The sequence below is a fragment of the Phycomyces blakesleeanus genome, assembly GCF_001638985.1.
Source record: "Phycomyces blakesleeanus NRRL 1555(-) unplaced genomic scaffold PHYBLscaffold_1, whole genome shotgun sequence".
Lineage (NCBI taxonomy): Eukaryota > Fungi > Mucoromycota > Mucoromycetes > Mucorales > Phycomycetaceae > Phycomyces > Phycomyces blakesleeanus.
Genome location: NW_017265134.1, coordinates 3726119 through 3745428, shown reverse-complemented (window position 1 = coordinate 3745428; position 19310 = coordinate 3726119). Strand labels below are relative to the sequence as shown.

General features: G+C 33.7%; 5 protein-coding genes across 5 annotated transcripts; 2 read left to right on the top strand and 3 right to left on the bottom strand.

Moving 5' to 3' along the window:
* Positions 1-190: 190 nt before the first annotated feature.
* On the bottom strand, positions 191-1167 carry PHYBLDRAFT_161995 (C2H2-type zinc finger transcription factor; the record flags this gene model as incomplete). The annotated part of the gene is made up of 2 exons (XM_018434542.1): positions 191-462; positions 564-1167. 2 exons carry the CDS (start codon positions 1165-1167, stop codon positions 191-193), a joined length of 876 nt encoding a protein of 291 aa, XP_018299422.1.
* Positions 1168-6551: 5384 nt separating this feature from the next.
* Positions 6552-7721, bottom strand: PHYBLDRAFT_138928 (C2H2-type zinc finger transcription factor; the record flags this gene model as incomplete). Its single annotated transcript, XM_018430112.1, has 2 exons — positions 6552-6844; positions 7052-7721. The coding sequence occupies 2 exons, from the start codon at positions 7719-7721 to the stop codon at positions 6552-6554; spliced, it is 963 nt and encodes a 320-aa protein (XP_018299421.1).
* Positions 7722-9143: 1422 nt separating this feature from the next.
* PHYBLDRAFT_138927 (hypothetical protein) lies at positions 9144-10608 on the top strand (the record flags this gene model as incomplete). The annotated part of the gene is made up of 2 exons (XM_018430111.1): positions 9144-10058; positions 10090-10608. The coding sequence occupies 2 exons, from the start codon at positions 9144-9146 to the stop codon at positions 10606-10608; spliced, it is 1434 nt and encodes a 477-aa protein (XP_018299420.1).
* Positions 10609-11283: 675 nt separating this feature from the next.
* PHYBLDRAFT_184601 (hypothetical protein) lies at positions 11284-13208 on the top strand (the record flags this gene model as incomplete). The annotated part of the gene is made up of 7 exons (XM_018438960.1): positions 11284-11434; positions 11622-11747; positions 11891-12001; positions 12088-12321; positions 12383-12510; positions 12631-12790; positions 12942-13208. The coding sequence occupies exons 1-7, from the start codon at positions 11405-11407 to the stop codon at positions 13206-13208; spliced, it is 1056 nt and encodes a 351-aa protein (XP_018299419.1). The 5' UTR covers positions 11284-11404.
* Positions 13209-13606: 398 nt separating this feature from the next.
* On the bottom strand, positions 13607-15919 carry PHYBLDRAFT_184600 (hypothetical protein). Its single transcript, XM_018438959.1, has 9 exons — positions 15662-15919; positions 15315-15567; positions 15229-15242; positions 15082-15127; positions 14874-14980; positions 14344-14742; positions 14181-14275; positions 14052-14085; positions 13607-13966 (listed from the first exon to the last, which is right to left on the bottom strand). Exons 1-9 carry the CDS (start codon positions 15849-15851, stop codon positions 13689-13691), a joined length of 1416 nt encoding a protein of 471 aa, XP_018299418.1. The 5' UTR covers positions 15852-15919; the 3' UTR covers positions 13607-13688.
* Positions 15920-19310: the final 3391 nt, after the last annotated feature.

Genomic DNA, 19310 nt, shown 5'->3' with positions numbered 1-19310 from the left:
GAAACTTCAATATACAATATAAAAGGACAAGAGAAGTCTTGTTGCACACTCGAATTCTATAACAGGCAAGCCAGGACTTTTTCTTTTTTTTTTAAAAAAAAATGGAAGGGGGAGGGGAGGAGACGATCTAACTGTAAAGAGAAGGGAGGAATCTAATTGTGTAGGGAAGGGGGTTTCGACTGTTGGCTATCTATTTACATGTTCTACTAAAGCGTACATGTCTTTTGATATTGAAGTCATTGTCAAAATACTTTTCACACTTTAAGCATCTTGGCCTCTTGTAGTCTGTGTGATGCTTTAGATAGTGTCTAGTTAGGTTGCACTCCCGATTAGTCCAGTAGCTGCATTTTGCGCAGTCATAGGTTCTCCGATAAGAATATCTGGCCTTGGCCTTGCGAGAATTCGGATTGTATGAGCGAGAAGTATTAGAGATAGTACAATAAATGAATCGTTTTTCAAGACCTGACCAATTCGAAAAAAAAAGTTGATTAATATGTGTTATGTCTATTAAGCTTTAAATCCGCCTTTCATATTGTATATGTATATATAAAATAGATGTTTACCATCAAGAGTTTGGCCAGAAATCTCCGGGGTATTTAAGGTCTGTGGGCAAGAAGAACTCGCATCGGGATCAAAGGGAGACAATTGTAATTTTGGCTCTGGCTCTGTTGGTGGTAATTGTATTTGAGCTGCTGAGAGTGAGGATAAGCAATGAGCTGTGTTGTACAAAAGAGGGGACCTCAAGTTATCTTGTTGGCTTGGTACAGTGATCGGACAGGTGTTGAATGAGCTGGTAATTGATACAGGAGCTGTAGGAATTGTAACCCTGATCGGTTCAATTGGATCACGCAAAGATAGTTCTTGAAGATCCACGGTGTTTTGGCTTGGAATAGGCTCAAAGTATAATTCGGATGGTTGAGCAGGACCAGGAGTCAGACCTGAAGAGTCAATCATTGGAATCAATGGGTCCACCAAGAGATTGAACCGACCGATGTAGAATTGACTGGCCATAAAACATGGGTGTGAATTCTCGAAAGGTAAAGGGTCAAAATAAGCATCCTGAGGGCCAAAAGTATTGCCAGAAGGAGAAAGCGGAAGAGGTGTTTCGATGGTACCTGGTGTGTAACAAGAAAAAGTTGAAGTATTACAAGAAGCAGGTGTATCCATGATTATGTAGTGTAGTATATATGAGTGTATGTGTGTAGGTTGTGTACGGGTGTGGAAAAAGAGAGAGAAGATATAAAGAAAAAATAATAGAGAAAGCTGCTCTTTTATAAACATTTTGCGCCAAATAAATAAATAAATAATCAAAAAAAAATAAGACGATTGATGGACCAACTGTTTGACAAACTATATTAATATATTTGGAGCATAAAATATGTTGTGAATATTATAAAATGATGATTCGGACACAAAATTACATTAGGACCTTCGTGCAACACCTGCTCCTCTTCATTTTTGTTATGATTCTTTAAAAGAAAAAGGAAAGGAAAAAGGGCATGAAAGAATTAAAATGATATGGATCTTATATATACAATATTGATAATAAGAAATACTAAGAAGATCCTGGGTGGTTTAGAATTCGATAGTAATTATATAAATATTTCAAATTACTTTTAATTATTGATTTGACGTTATCACTGTAATATATATATACTATGGCTACACCAGTTGGTTATGGCCATGAGATCAACAGCATGACACAATTTGTACAAAGGTTTTTTGTTTCCATGCCCTTGACACTCGCCAAGAAAATGATATATTTTTTTAAAAAAAAAATCGGAAAGAACCAGCCGATTGAATGTATACAAGATTAATTAAGAGGTAGAGGCTGATTAGGGTTGTAAAAATAAAAGAAACAGGAAGAAGCAAAGATAGGTACTTGGTAAATTTTGTGCATTATGAATTATGAATATCTCACTCATAATACCAGATATATTTATTATCTAAATCAAGTTCAAAGCTATACAACATAATGACGTTTATAAAATACCAAAAGCAAAGAAGTTACAAACAAGAAAAAAGGATCTTATTATGGATAGTAAGCTCCTCATTCTCCTCCTCATTCTCCTCTTCATTATCTTCTTCTTCTTCTTAAAGAAGTATAGGTTATATAGCTCTAAGCATTTATTTAATAAGACGATTTTGAGAAATATATAGCTATAAAATGGAATAAAAAGGAATTTTATTATCTAAAATTTGATTACTGGAATTTAGCTATTAGCATAAAATATATACACCTAAAGAAATTCGTTTATAATAATATAAAGAAGGAATTATGTGGGGAGGGGGTGGCGTTATTTAGCTTAATTTTAAGATGATTTTTATATGTAGTAGTTGCCACGTGGGATATATATATATATATTGTGTGTGTGTACCTGTGTACCTGTGTACCTGTGTACCTTAATTAATATACATTGTTACAAATAAAGCCAGTATTGTATACTCTTTTTTCTTTCTTTCTTGATTTTAGCCTTATTATTTGCAGAATTATAAAAAGAGATACAATATGAGTCTATTTTATTCTATTAAAGAGCAGTATGACTTTATTTCATACCATTAATTTACAATAGCTATTTTTTAGAACTTACTGTCACAAGAACATTGAAGCCTGTATTGATACACCATAGTACAATGACAAAAAAAAGTATTTATCTAGGCATTATTTAATTAAATAGATTGCACCTATATGCCACGTTTTTCTATTTTATTTATTAATAAATAAAAAAAAAGTTAAAAACGGGCATCGGCTATTTACTGATTGAAGCAAGTATCCTGAATACAAATACGTCTTGTCTCACTGATAATGCAACCAATCAGTTAAGCAGGTAATCAAAAATTGGTAAAAAAGAAAGGATTAATCTCACGATGTTCTGTGATCCAGGTAGGGTACAAACAGAAAAATCATAATCCTTATGATCAGAATCCTCCCTAATAAGCCTATGTTTTCTACATATTCTGTCACTTTTACTTTTATTTCTATAATAGGATTTTTTTTAAAGAAAAAGAAAAAGAAAAAGAAAATAATGCCACCATTTACATGCTAAACTGATACATAATTTTTGTTTAGAAATATTTTTTTATATATATTTAAAGATAAACCTTTGAAAATCAGTATATTATATCTAATCATTATGAAACATTAAACTCTATGAATAATATATATTGCATTGTATTGGATAAAAATACAATAATTGCTTGAAATAAAGTACTTTGAATATATCTCTTTTTTTTTATCTTACTTTAATTCGCATTTTTATTACTATATATATATATGATTCTTGTATTACGTTGAGGATCATAAGCCGAGGATCAATTACCTTTCAAAGGTATGGACCCTCAACCTTATCTATAATATATATATATATATATATATATATGTAAAAAATTATTGTAATTAGCATGAAGCATTGAATACTTGACGCTCAAGATATTTTTATTTTGTTTCTCATTCGAGAATAAAATAAAATTGAATTGAAAATTTCAATTGTTTAAAACTTCACAAAATAAATAGATAATAAAGTAAAAGAATTCTTGTTGTTTTGATAAGCATAAGCTTAGTATATTAATTTGAAATAACAAGGTAAATCAACCGTAACTGTGTGTATTTCCCGCCTCATATTGTTTAGGTACAAATTTGTGGTAATATATCATTCTTCTAGAAATTGATACGTTACCAGAGAGAGAAAGTCATTATAATAAAAAAATGGGATTTGATAGACGGCTCATAATATGGAATGGATCTTTTGGACATTTATAAACCAATTACTTTAGATACGTCTTACCTTGAATAAATATATATCTGTTTAGCTTCTCAATGACTACCATATATATACTTATTCATTTAATCTTATTGGTCTATTTACAACCACCAGAATAGCCATTTGTGTTCAGTTTATTTGGTATTCTGTTCCAAGCCATCTCCATTTTCTTATAGCATACAAGATATGGCTCAGCAGCCTACATCACAAGATCTCTCTCTCTTTCTCTCTCTCTCTTACTCTCTCTTACTCTCTCTTACTATTTCTCTGTTACTACTTCTTCATTTCTTAATTTGACCCCATTATGCTTATAATTGCAGCCCTTTATTTACCTTAATTACCTGTTTGTATCCAGTTGAGTCAAAAGAACAGATTTTTCTTCGTCTTCTCTTTATGTCTGCTTTAAAATCCACTGCATGGACAGGAATTTGATTGGTGCCTTTTATTTTGTTAGTGTTACTCCCCCACCCTTTGCTCATTCCATAGCGTTCTAGAAATTTGTACTTTCGCACACTTTAGATACGTATATAATATCATCTTCTGTCTTGTTCTTTTTATTAGTATTATTATATTTGACAATTTTTGTCATCTTGAATTCACACTGAGCCTTCGATTTATATTTTGGTTAGTCCAAAGTCATTCCCAGTATCCCAATTATACATACAAACAAGCAAAACACACACAGACACTATATTTTACACAAAATAAATTAGCCATTAAAAATCATAAATCATAAAAGAAAAAAAAACAAACTTTGCTGGTTTACGTATGTAAAGTAACACTAATTGAAAATAAATATATAGTAGTTGCTGCCATAGTTACTGGGGGGGGGGGGGATTTTTTTTTTAAAAAAAACATTCCTCTACCCCAATAATTACAAAAAAGATAAAAGAAAATGAAATGAAATAAAATATAATATAGAAAAAACAGAGTCAATAATATCAAAATGATTTAATGCATGATGATTGCCAACGCCTTGTACAAGTATTAACCATCTTTCTATATACCTCCATATCCATCTCTATTTTATGATTATCCGTTAGTTCGCGGGGACTCTTGCCATGCTATCATAATTTTGTTATTTAGCAACGAATTTCACAATAAATTGAGAGGATTTCTATCTATTACACTTTATCATGTATTTCGTGACTATTGGTATTAAACAAAAGAAAAAGGGAAAGAGAGGAGGGACCAGAAAGAGTCTTCGCTCCTTCGGATAATAGAGGAAGGCCTATTACTAAAGTTTTAAAGTAGTTTCAATCTTGCACAGACCAATTTGATTTTATACAACGCTTTACTCTCCCCCCCCCCCCCCCCCCCCCCCCCCCCCAAAAAAAAAAATCGAAAAATATACCGGTTAGTGATTGGGTACCGAGTTTGAGGAATATGTCAACACACTCCTTTCTTTTTCTTTATTTCTCCGCTTTTTCCTTACACGGTATAGCCAATAGGAACATACCGACCCAACCGAATTTTACACGTTAATAATTGCCTATACATCTCAATTTACTTTATTCGCAAGCTTCTTGCCATTTACATCTTTTAGATTTTTTTCAAGCGTACTTACACACACACACACACATACATATATATATATGTGTGTGTGTGCTCAAATATAAATTAGTATTAATGATACGCTTTTTTTTTTGCTACCGCTATTCACCTAATTGTTATGGTTGACCATAAATTCATTTCTTTACTGCTTAGAGCATCTCCAGCAGTATCTAAACCCAAATACTAAATATCCAAATTAGCATTTCCCGCGCTAGTACAAATAAAGCAATTTAGTATGAAGAATATCAAGGTCACTCCAGCAGTTTCTTAACACAGATTCTAAAGAGCTGATGATTTTGGTGAGGTTTTTCCTAAAGGCTGAGATTTAAAATCGAAAATTCAAAGTCACAATATAAAAAATGGAAATTTAGTAAATGATAGAATCTAAACAAATTCTGAGAAAACCTACAGAAGTTTAGATTTTGATTCAAAAAGTTTAGATCTAAATTCCGGATTTGGATATTTAGATTTTTGTTTAGAAACTGCTGGAGACGTTTTTTTGGAAAATCTAAACACCAGTTTCCTAATTTGGATATTTAGTATTTGGGTTTTGATACTGCTGGAGATGCTCTTATAATGAATGTATGATAGTTTATCTCAAGCCTGTCGCTTGTTAGCATTTGACTATAGTGTACTGCAATTTTACAGAAAAAAATGCTGCTTATAAACAGAAATTCGAATCGGAAGACTACAGAAGGTAAAACGTCTTGTATAAAAAAATATTAGTTTTTTTTTATAATCATTTATTTTGGATTGTAAGATACTAGTAATTAGCTTAAAGGCTCATAATTTAAAATACTAAAAATGGGCAAATGGAAATACAGTCCTACAGGCAGAAATAAATATCAAAACCAAAGATATATTTATATGAGATAGATACAGGATTGACAGTGAATAAAGAAATCAAGAAAGAAAGAAAAAAGGCCTAGAAATCTAGATTTCGAGTCTTGGAAGAGGTACATACATATATATTTATAAGAGCGAGAATAAGATAATTATCAAGTGAGTTTTGGAGTGGCTGAAAGCCAAGGATATCGTGTCAATAGAACTTTTCAAAAGTTGAAATCTTTATAAGCATGAATTTATACACAAATACATATATATAAAAGGAAAATGAGGGTTTATACTAAACAACCAAAGTTTATAAATTAATGGATTTGGAAGAAAGACACACATATAAAAAGGAGTGGAGAGAGGAATAAAGGAAGAGTGGGAAGATTCTTTTTCTGCTGGTAACTATTGCTGTTGTGCTTGACTGGCTTTACATCTTTTGCTACCAAGGATGTGCCTTTTGAGATTGTATTTGCTGTCAAAGTCACTCTTGCAGTCAGGGCATTTGTGTTTCTTGTGATCGGGGTAGTGCTTTACAAAGTGTCTATCCCTATTGCTTTTGTGGTCGCTCCAGTAGTCGCATATTCCACACATATGAAGTTTTGAATAATAGACCCTTTCTTTAGACTTGCGAGCATTTGGATTGTGGAAATCAGTAGTCTGAGTGGTGCCATAGTGACTATTGTGATGGCTTTTATCTATAAATAATTGAAAGCATAGTTAGTATCAGTATCAGTATCAATATCAAAGTTGTTGTAATTTTAGTTAAAATAAATCAATAGATACATATAAATCTGCATCAATTAACCTTTGAACATAAACAAAGGTAGGGACCAAGCCAAATAGAACATAATAAAGCAAAATAAAGAAAAACAAAAAGTGTATATGTGTGTTTATGTACTTACTATAGTCATTATGCTTATTGTTCTTAGTGATCTTATTGCGCTTATTATAATTCTCATATTTTTTATTATTCTTAAAACTAATATTATGAGTAGTATTGTTTTCGTCAAAGTCTTCTGAAATCATAGGTGACTTGTGTGAATAAGAAACTAGGCCAGAACTTGGGAGAAAGGAACATGGGTTTGTGTTTAAAAGAGGAGCATTCATATTTTTCTCTTGACCTGGGACGATTAAAGGTGTAGTCCAGGAAGGAAAGGTCGTAGGTATGTTACTCGAAAGTGTTTGAGCCGCAAATAATAAGGAGGGACTAGAAAAAGGGCCAACCTGAGGGATTTGGGGTTTGGGATATGTACCAGGGCTATATTCCATAGCAAGGTCTTTGATGTATGTAGAGTTTTGTACATCAGAGGCACCAATTAGAGAGAAAAAGTCTTCAAAGAGATAAAAAGGTACAGTGTTGGGTGGCTTGGAGGCATAGTGTGGTTGCAAATTATCAGGAGGTAGAAAGCCAAAAGATGATAGCTGAGAATAAGAATTCTCAATGACAGGAAAGTCCCAAAAATGTGGATCAAGATTACTGCTTCGTAAGACTTTTTCGACGGCAAGAGATATATTGATATTAGAGAGGCTACCATTGAGGGTTGGTGTGTAGCAAGAAGCAGGTGTGTCCATTATTGTGAGGGCTTGAAATAATAGTAAGTGATAGTATGTACTAAGAGTAATGAAGGAATTTTATGGTGCATTTATATAAAGAACAAAAAAAATTAATAATTAATAATATATGTTTTTTTTTGTATTAATATTAAGTAGGTGCTTATGGTGAAGTGTCAATCGACCAAAAAGTGGCAACCGACCAATTTGGAAGGGTCTCAAGCCTAAATATGGTACATAATTTTTAAAGTCCACAAAAAATGTCACTGCTCTTGACGAGGTACAAATTATTTTCAAAAACATATATGGTATTAAATTTTTTTACTATCAACACGGCGTGTGAGAACCATTTTTATTTCATTACTTTGTCTTGTTTTTCAATCTCTTTTTAATTATATATGCTAATATATTTTTACTCACAATAGTATTATTGAGATATGACTTGCTGAAACTTGCATTAAAAGCCATATTTTATATGTTTTCTCTTAATAACAAATGGAAAATAATTATATTTCATTTGTTATATTTTCAAAGAGATATAAGTGTCTTGAGTATAGTATTTTATTATAATACCGACATTTTATCACGTGGAAAATATCTATATTTGTATTTTGCTACCCTTTCCAAATTGGTCGATTGACACTTTTTGGTCGATTGTCACTTCACCATAAGCACCTTTTTATTAATCATTTTCTCGAGAAATAACACATTCACGTTTTTTTTTTTTTTTTTTTTGCAAAATATATTTCTTCATTATTATTTTTTGGAAATTGCTCTCTTAATTGGCTAAACTTGCCGCGACTGTCAGAAAAGTATTTACGATTAGCGTTATTCTCACCACAAGTGCCTTGGCTGCTATCACACCAGGATTGCTATTTCCTACAGTGATTTAATTTACCCAAGTTTTGCTCATTTTGCTAGAACGAGAATAAAATTAATTTTTTTACACTTTTTTTTTGGAAGTTAGAGAGAATCATTCCTCTGTTCGGTGAACAGTTTCTTTTTTAAAAGTGTAGAACCAGGTCCCCAATGGTCTCTAGTTATTTTCCAGGACACCAATATTTTGATTGGCCATGTCATTGCTTGTTGAATTCATTGTACACATAAACAAGTAAGCAGATATGAAAATATGTACCAGTCACTTACACGAATCAAAGAAATGCCTCACTATATAAAGAATACATATATAAAAAAAAAAAAACTAATGAAACACCATAATATGGAAAGAATCACAACTGTAGAATAGGTATTATGTGACGGTGGATGATATATCCAGAATATCCATATTATCATGCGATAAAGTACAGCCAAAATTTTAAGCATGGATCAACATAAAGAGGAGTGGGAGTTATCAACTGTGACGCCAAGCTATTTACCAAAATACTTACGTCCTGTTTACGATATGGTATCGTCCCATTTATAACACCATTCCAAACGGGTTTTATGGCAGATTGCTTTATCGTTGACCATGGTTTGCTGACACAGCTTGCCATGTCACATGCACAAATCACCCAAGACCCATGTGTTGCCCTTCAATTGGATCAGGAGAAGGCCTATGATCGAGTCAAGCTTATGAACCGTTTTACGCTACTTTCTCAAATATGCTTGTCTTTTTGTGGTAAAAGTATTGTAGCAAACTCACTCCTTCTCAGCTCAGTATGGCATGTGCAATACATGACTCATGTACCACTATCTTCCTTCACTGTCATTCGCACTCATATTCGCTCGTTCCTGCGGCTGGGTTTCGGTAGCCCTGGTTGGCCGCTTCTCTGTCTGCCACGCAAATCCGGGGATTTGGGCCTGATTGATCCCGATCATCAACAACGAGCTCTTCAGTTGTGCTGGATTCTCCTTATCTTGGACTCTCACTCTTTTTCTTCTACTTCCTTTATACTGCCATACCTAGAATCTATACTTCCTCTAAACTTTTGCGCTTCTTCTGCCAGTATCGCACTTTTGTTTCTCTGTAGTAGTGCAACTTGCCCGACTTTACTTCTTCCACTGCATCGCGCTTGTACCTCACTTCTTCCAGCTTCACTCCCATCAAACTTGCAATTGCCGCTATCCGTGGTCCAACACTTCCCATTAACTGCAATATGCATAAGCGTGCCACCCTTTGTTGAATCTTCTCTGAACCTGAAAAAAAAACTTGTTCCTGATGAATTTTCTATGGAGGCTGATGACCGTCTTGTCCGCAAAGTTCGTGGTACATCTTCTCAGGGACGTAACCGTATAGGCCACTTCTTCCAACAGATTGATTTTTGCAAGATGATCCTCTGTCCTTGGGTTCTGTCTTGCCTTGACCATCGACTTTCCATTGACACCCCTCCGCCCGATCTTTCTTCACTCCTTTCTTTGGTACGATTGGACAACACTTGTTTGGGTAAAGCTAGCACTGGATCTCTCCGACGCCATCTTCGCCCACAAGTGCCCTCATCTCTACATTTGTCCATCCAATGGCGTAAATTCTGGTCTTTCTCTATCCCTCACCGCTGTCGCACAGTCTGGTGAAAAGTACTTTGGGATAGATCGCCAACACGAAAACGTCTCAACCTACTTATACCTCGACGCTTCCCCAGCTCATCTTGCATTTTTTGTCAAGATACTACTGAAGATCAGTATCACTTTTCCTTTGGCTGTTCTATCAAACGTCAGGTGTGGAACGTCATCCTCTCTCGCTTTTGCCTGTCTTGGAGCCTTGCTGACATCTGCCTTCTCCTTACCAGAGGCAGCCTCCCACCACGTTCCTCCCATCAAGACCTTTGGATTCTACTTTCCGTTTTCACTATTGAAGAAATCTGGAGTGCTCATTGGAAGTTTGTTTTTTGATAAACAACCCTTTCTATCTGGAGTTGTGGCACAAAAAGCGTCCACTGTAATAGAAAAACACATTGGCACACTAGCTTAAGTATTTTCTGTCTAATTTCCTCTCCTATCTCACCGTTTCTCTCTTATTGGCCAGTATCGACACGGAAGACATATACAGTCAAGACTCGATATAATGATATTCGATATAGTGATACTTTTTTGGAAGATTTGGGGTCGTGCCTGCTTATTATCATTATATCGAGCTCTGAGTTTATTTTTATACTATAAGAGCATCCACATTGGTCTGTGTAAATTTAACAAGAATGTTAATTTAGTTAGAAAATTTAGATTTTTTCATCCCCAGTGGTTTGTCTAAATAAATATTTTAGCCAATTTTTTTAGACAATTATTTAATGGATATATCTAAATTTGGCGCTTCACTAAAAACATTCGAGCAATAAAAAAATATGCGACTTCATATTTAGATAAACGGCTGTGGATGCTCTTAAATGTGTGCTTTTGGTTTGACTTCAAGATCTTAATTACACAAACTGCTGTGGATGCTCTTACGTTTGAAGCGTCTCTGCTGCGCCTCAATTTGTTTTATAAAGGACAGTCTCATTCTATTTTTTTTTAAAAAAAAAATCCGACTAAGAATTGGAAAGAGCAGGAAAATTCTAGTGATTTTTTTTTAACGTGTCAGAAAGAAAGAAAAAATAAATTATAATTATTAAGCGCTGTTACATTATTTGTAAACTTACTTCTTGTCTCTAATATATATATATATATCTTTTATTATTACAATAAATTATTTTTAATATCATGGAACAACAAATTAAAGAGGTTAGCAAAGGCTAAACTGCAAGATATCCTCGCTCACCGCATTATGACAGCTTATGGACTTTCTCCACCAACCCTCAATGGAGGTAAAAACATACCCGCACACAAACAGATTTTAATCAGCAACAACAACAACAACATCAACAAAAGAAAGAATCAATCCATTCATCAAGGACTTACACAATTATACATATAATGTATATATACGTATATATCAACATATTTGCGTTTGTATTTTTTTTTCTATTTGTGTGCATGTGTGAATTTCAATAGGTGCGATCCATTGCTCTTGAGCACATCCTCTCCTTCACACCAAAGACCTCCCAATACCAGCCTTTGTTGATTGAGAACAGAAAGACACTTTGCACTGACCTTAAGAACTTGTGCCGTCAGGATCCTGTAATTATTTAAATCCGTTTTTTTAGTAGCTGCATATACATACAATATGAATAGAGTCAATAGAAATGAAAAAGGAAAAGGAAACAGATAACCGATTGTTATATATTCTTCTTTGTGTGGTATATATATATATATATATATAGATGATTGCCCACGAAGCAATGAAGGGTTTGATCAACCTTTCTGGTGACCCTCGTATCCAGCATGAACTTGATGATGAAGCTTTCTTGAAGCATATTACTCTCTTGATCACTGTATGTAATCTAATTGATCCAACCACTTTAATTAGATTTTACTAACTTATATATATATATATTTATACACCAAAAAAAATCCACAGATCTCAAAGTCCGTATTGGCAGATCCTGCTTGCATGCTTTTGTCCAACATGACAAAGTCCGAGAGCATTTGTGTCAAGTTGTTGGAAATGAAGACCAACCCTCTTCCCGAATTGTGTGAGTCTGACAAAGTAATGGATCAATTGGTAGAGGCTTTCCACCGTGGCCACAAGAAAGCCTACAATCCCCAAGCAGAGTATCACTTTTTGGCCAGTGTGTTTTCCAACGTTTCAGGCGTAAGTAGTTCTTTTAAATATAAATATACATTTGCTAATATGGGATATTTCTATCAATAAGATCCGTCTTGGTCGTGTCTATTTCTTGGAGCCATCCAAGTACGACGGTCTTGCTCCTTTGACAAAGTTGCAGATTTTTACAGAGGATAAGAATATCATCCGTCGTGGTGGTGTTGATTCTACAGTCAAGTAAGTGAATAGCTGATATACATGCACATATAAATCGGCCCAAACAGAATGTGTACGTAGTGTATAAACAGATTTCTTATAAAACTTCAACTTTCTTTTTGGTTATTGTTGCTGTTGCAGGAATGTCTGCTTTGAGACTCGCCAGCACGAAGCTATTTTGGATGCTGACAAGCTCAACACCTTGCCTTTCATTCTCCTTCCCTTGTGCGGTAATGAGGAATATGACATGGAAGAGTTTGAGCAATTCCCTGAAGAGATCCAGCTCTTAGATGATGATAAGGTGAATATATATATATAATAGGGATGGATATAAAGATAGAAATCATCATTTTTTTTTTTATTATTTCTCTTATTTCAACAGTAAAACCTATTCAGTTATTTAGTTATATTTTATTAATCCAAATTTATACAACTTTTTTCTTTTCCAATAGACACGCGAGTCTGACAAAGTACTTCGTGGTATTTTGTGTGATGCGCTTTTGCTGCTCACTACTACTCGTTTCGGTCGTGACTACCTCCGCAACAAACAGGTTTACCGTGTCATCCAACGTCTTCATGCCCAGGAAGAAGATGAGGAAATCAAGGACAAGTGTGATGCCATTGCTGATATGTTGATCCGTGATGAAAATGGTGCTGAAATCACACCCATTGACGAAGAAAAAGAAGATGATGATATGGTGATTGAAGAGATTGCATAATTTTTTTAATTTAATTTATTTTATTTTTAATATTACTATTACTACCATCTCTACCATCTCTTTTATATTCTTTTCTCTCTTTTTTGTACATTATACATTCAATTAGAACCAATTTCACCATTTTCTACTATTTAATGAAAAAAAAAAAAGGTTCCTTTTTGGCGCTCTATATATATGGATTATCAGAGACAGGAAGTTTCATTTTAGATATTCAATAGCAAGAGGAATGAAAGCTGAGGTTTATAAATCCCATTGTCAGGTCAACTGTGAAAATTTTGGATCCGCCCACAAAAAGATCGTGTTCCTAGAATTAATAATTTTACCTGATCAGCTCAGCCAAATCAACCAACTTAAACTTTTATCATAATTCTAATTTTATTTTTGTGTGATACTCAAAAGCCATGGTAAAACAGAAGAAGTATATTGGCTGATATATATATATATATATATATATATCAATTCAATTATTACTGGGTTTTATTATTCAGATCTATTAGGAAATGATCCTACTTGATCTTTCGTTATTGTTGAGGCTACGTCACTCTCGGTTGTTTGTGTATCAACCAATGCACCATAGTTCATCATCTGTCTCTCTACACCTGTAGGATCCTGACTATTTTTGTTCCTTTGAGATCTCCAAGATTTGTTCTGGGGGATCTGGTTCCTTGATTGCTTGGTTCTGACCACCCGAAGAAGTGGTCGAAGTTCAGGTGGTGCTGGATTGGTACGTCCGCGTGTAACTTTGGTCTTTTTGTGAACTATATATCAAGCAACAATAGTTAATTATTCATTCATTCAATCAGTTACTTTCTTGTTGTTGTTGCCACTATATATATATCTTACCATCTACATACACATCGGTCTCATCAACAATTTCCTAAGTAAGCAAGTATAATTTTTGATTATATATATATATATGGGATAGTGGTGAGTTTTTGGTCATATATTCTCTTTTTGTTTTGTTTGGCTTACCTCTCCAATAAGACTTTCGATCACATCCTCAAGAGTTATGACACCAATTGAACTTGATTTTTGATTATTGACATCAATAACCAATGCCATATGACCTATTAAAGAGATTCTTTATTTCATTAAAGAGCAAATAATGCATACTTAATCCTAATCGTCAACTTACTCTTGCCTTCTTGGAAAAAGTTTAGAATATCAAGACAGCTTGTGTCAGACGCTGCTTCTGGAAGAGTACTCAGATGGAATCTACTGATCGGAAGTTCATCGTCTGCATCATAGGCAATAAGCTGTTTGACTAGAAGCATTCCGATATACTGGGTCGGATTGTCGACGGCATGGATTGGGATACGTGAGTACCCAGCCGTGAGCATCTTGTCTACGGTTTTTCTATCAAGGACAGCATCAATTGGCAGTGTAAAGACGTCTTCGATGGGTGTCATGACGGAGGCGATTGTCTTTTCTCGGAGATCCAAGACAGATCCAATAATATGTACCTCATCCTCCGTCAGTCCATCGACATCGCCATCGCTATTTGTCTTGTGAAGTGACACAAGCGACTTTAGGCCTAAATAATAATAATAATTAATTAATTAAACAAATAATCAAAAATAAAGAAAGCAACACCCGGGTATGGGTTTGAATACCCTAAATTAGGCGACAGTAAAGATCTTATTTGGTATACACATCTTTACTTGCCTGCCTTTTTGTATACCGTTCCATGAGATTCACCAAGAAAATGGTCAAGCAAGACAGCTGTAGGGTATGCGACTGGATACATAATGTACATAAGCCCAAGAACCATACTACAATACACACTTATTTAAGACCTTACTCTTTATGTATATGTATATATATATATATATATAATTTGAATATTATACATTACCAATATTTATATACTTACAAAGAGCACCTAGCTCCAATAGCAAGTCCATGACGAACGCAGATTGCTATATTATATCATATAACCAAACAATAAACTGGTTACCAAGAGAATATTCTTTCTTTATATATATATCAAATCATTGGGTGTATTGGAGTTGAAACTTGCATTGTGGTATCACCCTAACAAGAAACAAAGAGAAACGAGTAAGGACTTCGTTTGCTTCCATACTCTAGCGATACACCAATACTCACTCTCCAAATATAACGATTAGTGCCGTGGATATTAAAACGGCCTGCCAGCCACCTCCCAGAACAGAGTCAAGGATGATCGGCAGTGTTTCATTCACAATTACATTTGACAACAGCAGTGTAACTAACACCCAATGTTTACCACGATCAAGAAGTTTCAATACTTGAGCAGCATCCTTTTTCTCGTTGGCTGTTCCGGATTCTACCATCACATGAAGATTGGTTTGATCTAGACCCATCAGACCAAGAGTGAGGCCTGTAAAAGACATGGAGAAATATTAAGGGTTTACCATCAATCAAATAAAACTGCTATATATATATGTGTGTGTGTGTGTCATCAAAGTACTTACCAGCAAAGACACCTCCTAGCAGAACCAACCCTACAATGCTGGCTAACTTGATGAGAAATTCTGGTGAAAAGTAACTGGTATTTGAGTTTGCTGGTGAGTTGATTGTTGATATTGGAGACGCGTGGATAAGTGTAGTTAATGCTGTCGATAATAGTATCGCATTCACACGTATGTGATTGAATGAACCCATTGATTATTACTCTTTTTATATAATAACGATCGGTTGTTGGTAGTTAAAGAGATAGGTAAGAAGGTAACAAAAAGTAAGAAGTAAGTAAATAGGATATTGATAAAAGAAGAAGAAAAAGAAAAAGAAAATAAAACAAAATTATGAAACTTGATACGTATTTCGGACCTTTTCTAGATTTATACCACTTTATGCTCTCATTTTTTTTTCTCACATCGATGACGATTGTGGCATAAAAATCAAAGCGGGACTAGTATATATATATTCTTTTGAGATTTTGTATGTAATTTTGTGTGTGTGTGTGTGAGAGAGAAAGCAATAGAAACAAGAAAGGAAAATTGAACAATTTGCTTTTTTGTCTTTTTTTGATCTAGAACCCGAATTAGGGACTTTGGACACATCATATAAAATATTTTTGAAACATTTAACCATATATGTAACTTTATACGGTCTCATGTTTCACATCCAAGGCTTCCATATACAATGAAAATGTGTGATATTGTATTTATTGGCCATGTTAATTCCCTAAACTCACGAACTTAAAATCATGTAATTAGTGCGAACCAAAGTTTGTTACTTTTTACCCTCAAACTGTAATAGCTGTTTAATTTTTTAGACATTAAAGCTAATAGATACTAATTAATATTTGTATACGTAGAATGCTTGCGCAAATAAGGGGGAAAAACCTAATGCTGGGGTTATATGGACTTCTTTATATGCTTACTTGAAAACATAATTTGTTCTTTATTTCAAGTTTTATGTCATCGTTAGCTTAACAACATAAAATATCGAAAGATGATTGGTCAACACATTTTATATCATGCTTTTATATCATATAAAATAACGCGATTTTGAAACACACTATTCCTTTTTAAGAGCACAATCTCCGTCTAAATAAATTTTATATGATGTGTCCAAGGTCCCTATTCTCGGTTTTTAATAAAAGTAAAAGTAAAATAAAAACACTACGGGAAAAAAGGGGTGTTTTTTGTAATTGTGACTTCATTTTTGGCCTATAATAATTAAAAAATCACCAAAAAAAATCAAAATGAAACAGAAAATTCCACCACCACAAAAATTGGAAGCCAAATATGGTAGGGTATGGTACCCAAACAATATTATTGGCCTAGAGAATTTTTCTTTCTATTTCGTGAGTTGAATATTTTTTCTTCCAAATAAAGGAGGAAAGAAGGTTTGGTCCTACTTCAAACTTTTTTGATCACAACAAAAAGCTGTGCAAGTAAGACAAAACATTGAATAAGGAAATGCGGAGGCTGTATTGTGTAATGAAAAAATAATTCTGTTAAAATTTGGTAAAGGCAACATTTTCAGCATATAAAACGACTTTGTCAAAATTTCAAATAAGAAAAAATATACGATTTTTTTTGTTTCTTACATAATATTAGTAAAGAATGCCTAGCAAAGGCAACCTTCTAAGGCACAACTCAACCCAATGAAGACATAAATATATACACATTTTTTTTAATAAGTTACAGCTGTAATTTCAATTATTTGCTATTAGAACATACCTCTTTAACTTATAAAAATAAGGCAAACCGAGAGAGAATGACTTCGCGTTGTTTCTTACTCTACTTTACCGACAAAAGTTTGTTCATTATGTGTTTTTACATATAGTATATTATCTTTTTAGGAAACGTGTCTATATATTCTTGTTTTTGAGGTATGTATAATAAAAAAGCAATATTGTACTTTGTAATGCAGTTATTCATCTTGGGTCTCATTAGCTGACAATTAGCCTTTTCATCATCTGGTCAAAATGAGTTGAGGTAATACCTGCACACCTAGTTTACAAAGTAATTGAATACTAACCATCTTTTATTCATTTTTACTTGTAGAGATTCTAACTTTTATGAAATTCATCTCGGCAAACTCAAAGGTAAGCTTTCATTTGACATATATTTTTAAACTGGAAATACTCATTCATATTTATATTTTACTAGATTGCTCTTGTACTCCACTATTACGGGTGCTCTTAGGTGCTTTTGTCTTCAAGAATTATAAGGGATATAGACTCCATGACCCTATCTTTAGCTTAGAATAACTAGATTTAATTTATTATATATTTCTGCTCATAAATTATATGGTGTAGCTATAGCTTAGCATTTTTTTCTACTTTGAAACAAAAAATAAAAACCAATTTATTTGAAACACAATTTTTTTTGAACCATTTTTTTTTGAAAACGCATTTTTAAATCCGTGATTTATTTCGATCAGAATTTATCGCAGATAATTGTATCTATATATGGGCATGTAAGGTACATCTATATTCCTACACAAGAAATTTCTCTGGCGGTTATTTGTTAAAGAGCGGAGTTATAAACTAATCCATAACAGGCAGGAGGTGAAAAAGTGTGTAGGCGAAAAACACCCACCTGGACGACCTCCTGAGCGGACCCCCAGTAAACCCCCGGAAGCACCTCTTTTTTTCCCGTAGTGAAAATAAAAAATAAAATAAAATAAAAAGTGGGTGTGGTCATAGTAATGGTAATATTTGTACTAGTGGTGGAAATGATAATGATGATTGTTAATGGTAGGAGTGGCAAGTAGTGGTTAGTTGTTAGCGGTGGGTGATGAATTATTTTCTTTTCCTTTTTTGATGAAAAAAGAAAGAAAGAAAGGTATAGTATATATGTATATGTATATATAGAAATAGAAATAGAACAGAACAGAACAGAATATAATATACTATAAAGAAGGGTGGAATAAATATTATAGCGCAAGTCTATTATGCCTTTGCTCGGAGACGACCAATCTCCTCGGGCGTAAACTTTAACATCATTGCCAGAACAGGGATTAATTGTGCCTAAATAAGAAAAAAAGAATAGAATATGTAAGCAAGATGGTTTTTGTTATTTGAGTATATATATACTTCTTTGTGAGATAACTTACTCTTGTTGACTTCTTTTCTAAGAATTTAATAATCACGTTCCGCAAGTATTCCAGATTAACCTCTTCTTCCTTGTTTCGAGGTGTCGACGGTGGACTGGAGCCAAATGAATCGGGACCGGGTGGTGTAGAGGCACCCGAGCGCAAAGATCGGTGGTCTGATGCACTATACGGAGAAGGTGATGTAGGATGGGATGAAGATATACGTGTATTGGTGGCAATTGGAGTACGAGACAATTTACGAATTTCATCCTTCAAAGACTATTACAGCATATATATACCAATTTTAAATCAATAATTAATATCACAAAAGACAATAAACACCCACACTATATATCTTTCTATATATTTATCTCAACAACCAAAATAAAATTAGCATACCCTATTGAGTGTCTTCAAATGGTTTTCGCGCATCGTAATCTCTTCTAGATCCTTTGCTAAGTTATCTCTAGTGGAATTGAATTCATCATATTCTTTATGAAGACGCTCCTAAGAAATAAGCAATATATGTATATATATATAAGTATAGAAATATATAGATATTACTGCATTTCC

What these genes read in the sequence shown, in the direction of transcription:
- PHYBLDRAFT_184600 (XM_018438959.1), bottom strand. Translation starts at nt 15,851, where the DNA reads ATGGGTTCATTCAATCACATACGTGTGAATGCGATACTATTATCGACA. An exon ending in GCTAGGAGGTGTCTTTGCTG is followed by an intron (nt 15,568 to 15,661) that starts GTAAGTACTTTG and finishes TGTCTTTTACAG; the next exon opens with GCCTCACTCTTGGTCTGATG. An exon ending in TCGAAAGTCTTATTGGAGAG is followed by an intron (nt 14,086 to 14,180) that starts GTAAGCCAAACA and finishes TTGCTTACTTAG; the next exon opens with GAAATTGTTGATGAGACCGA.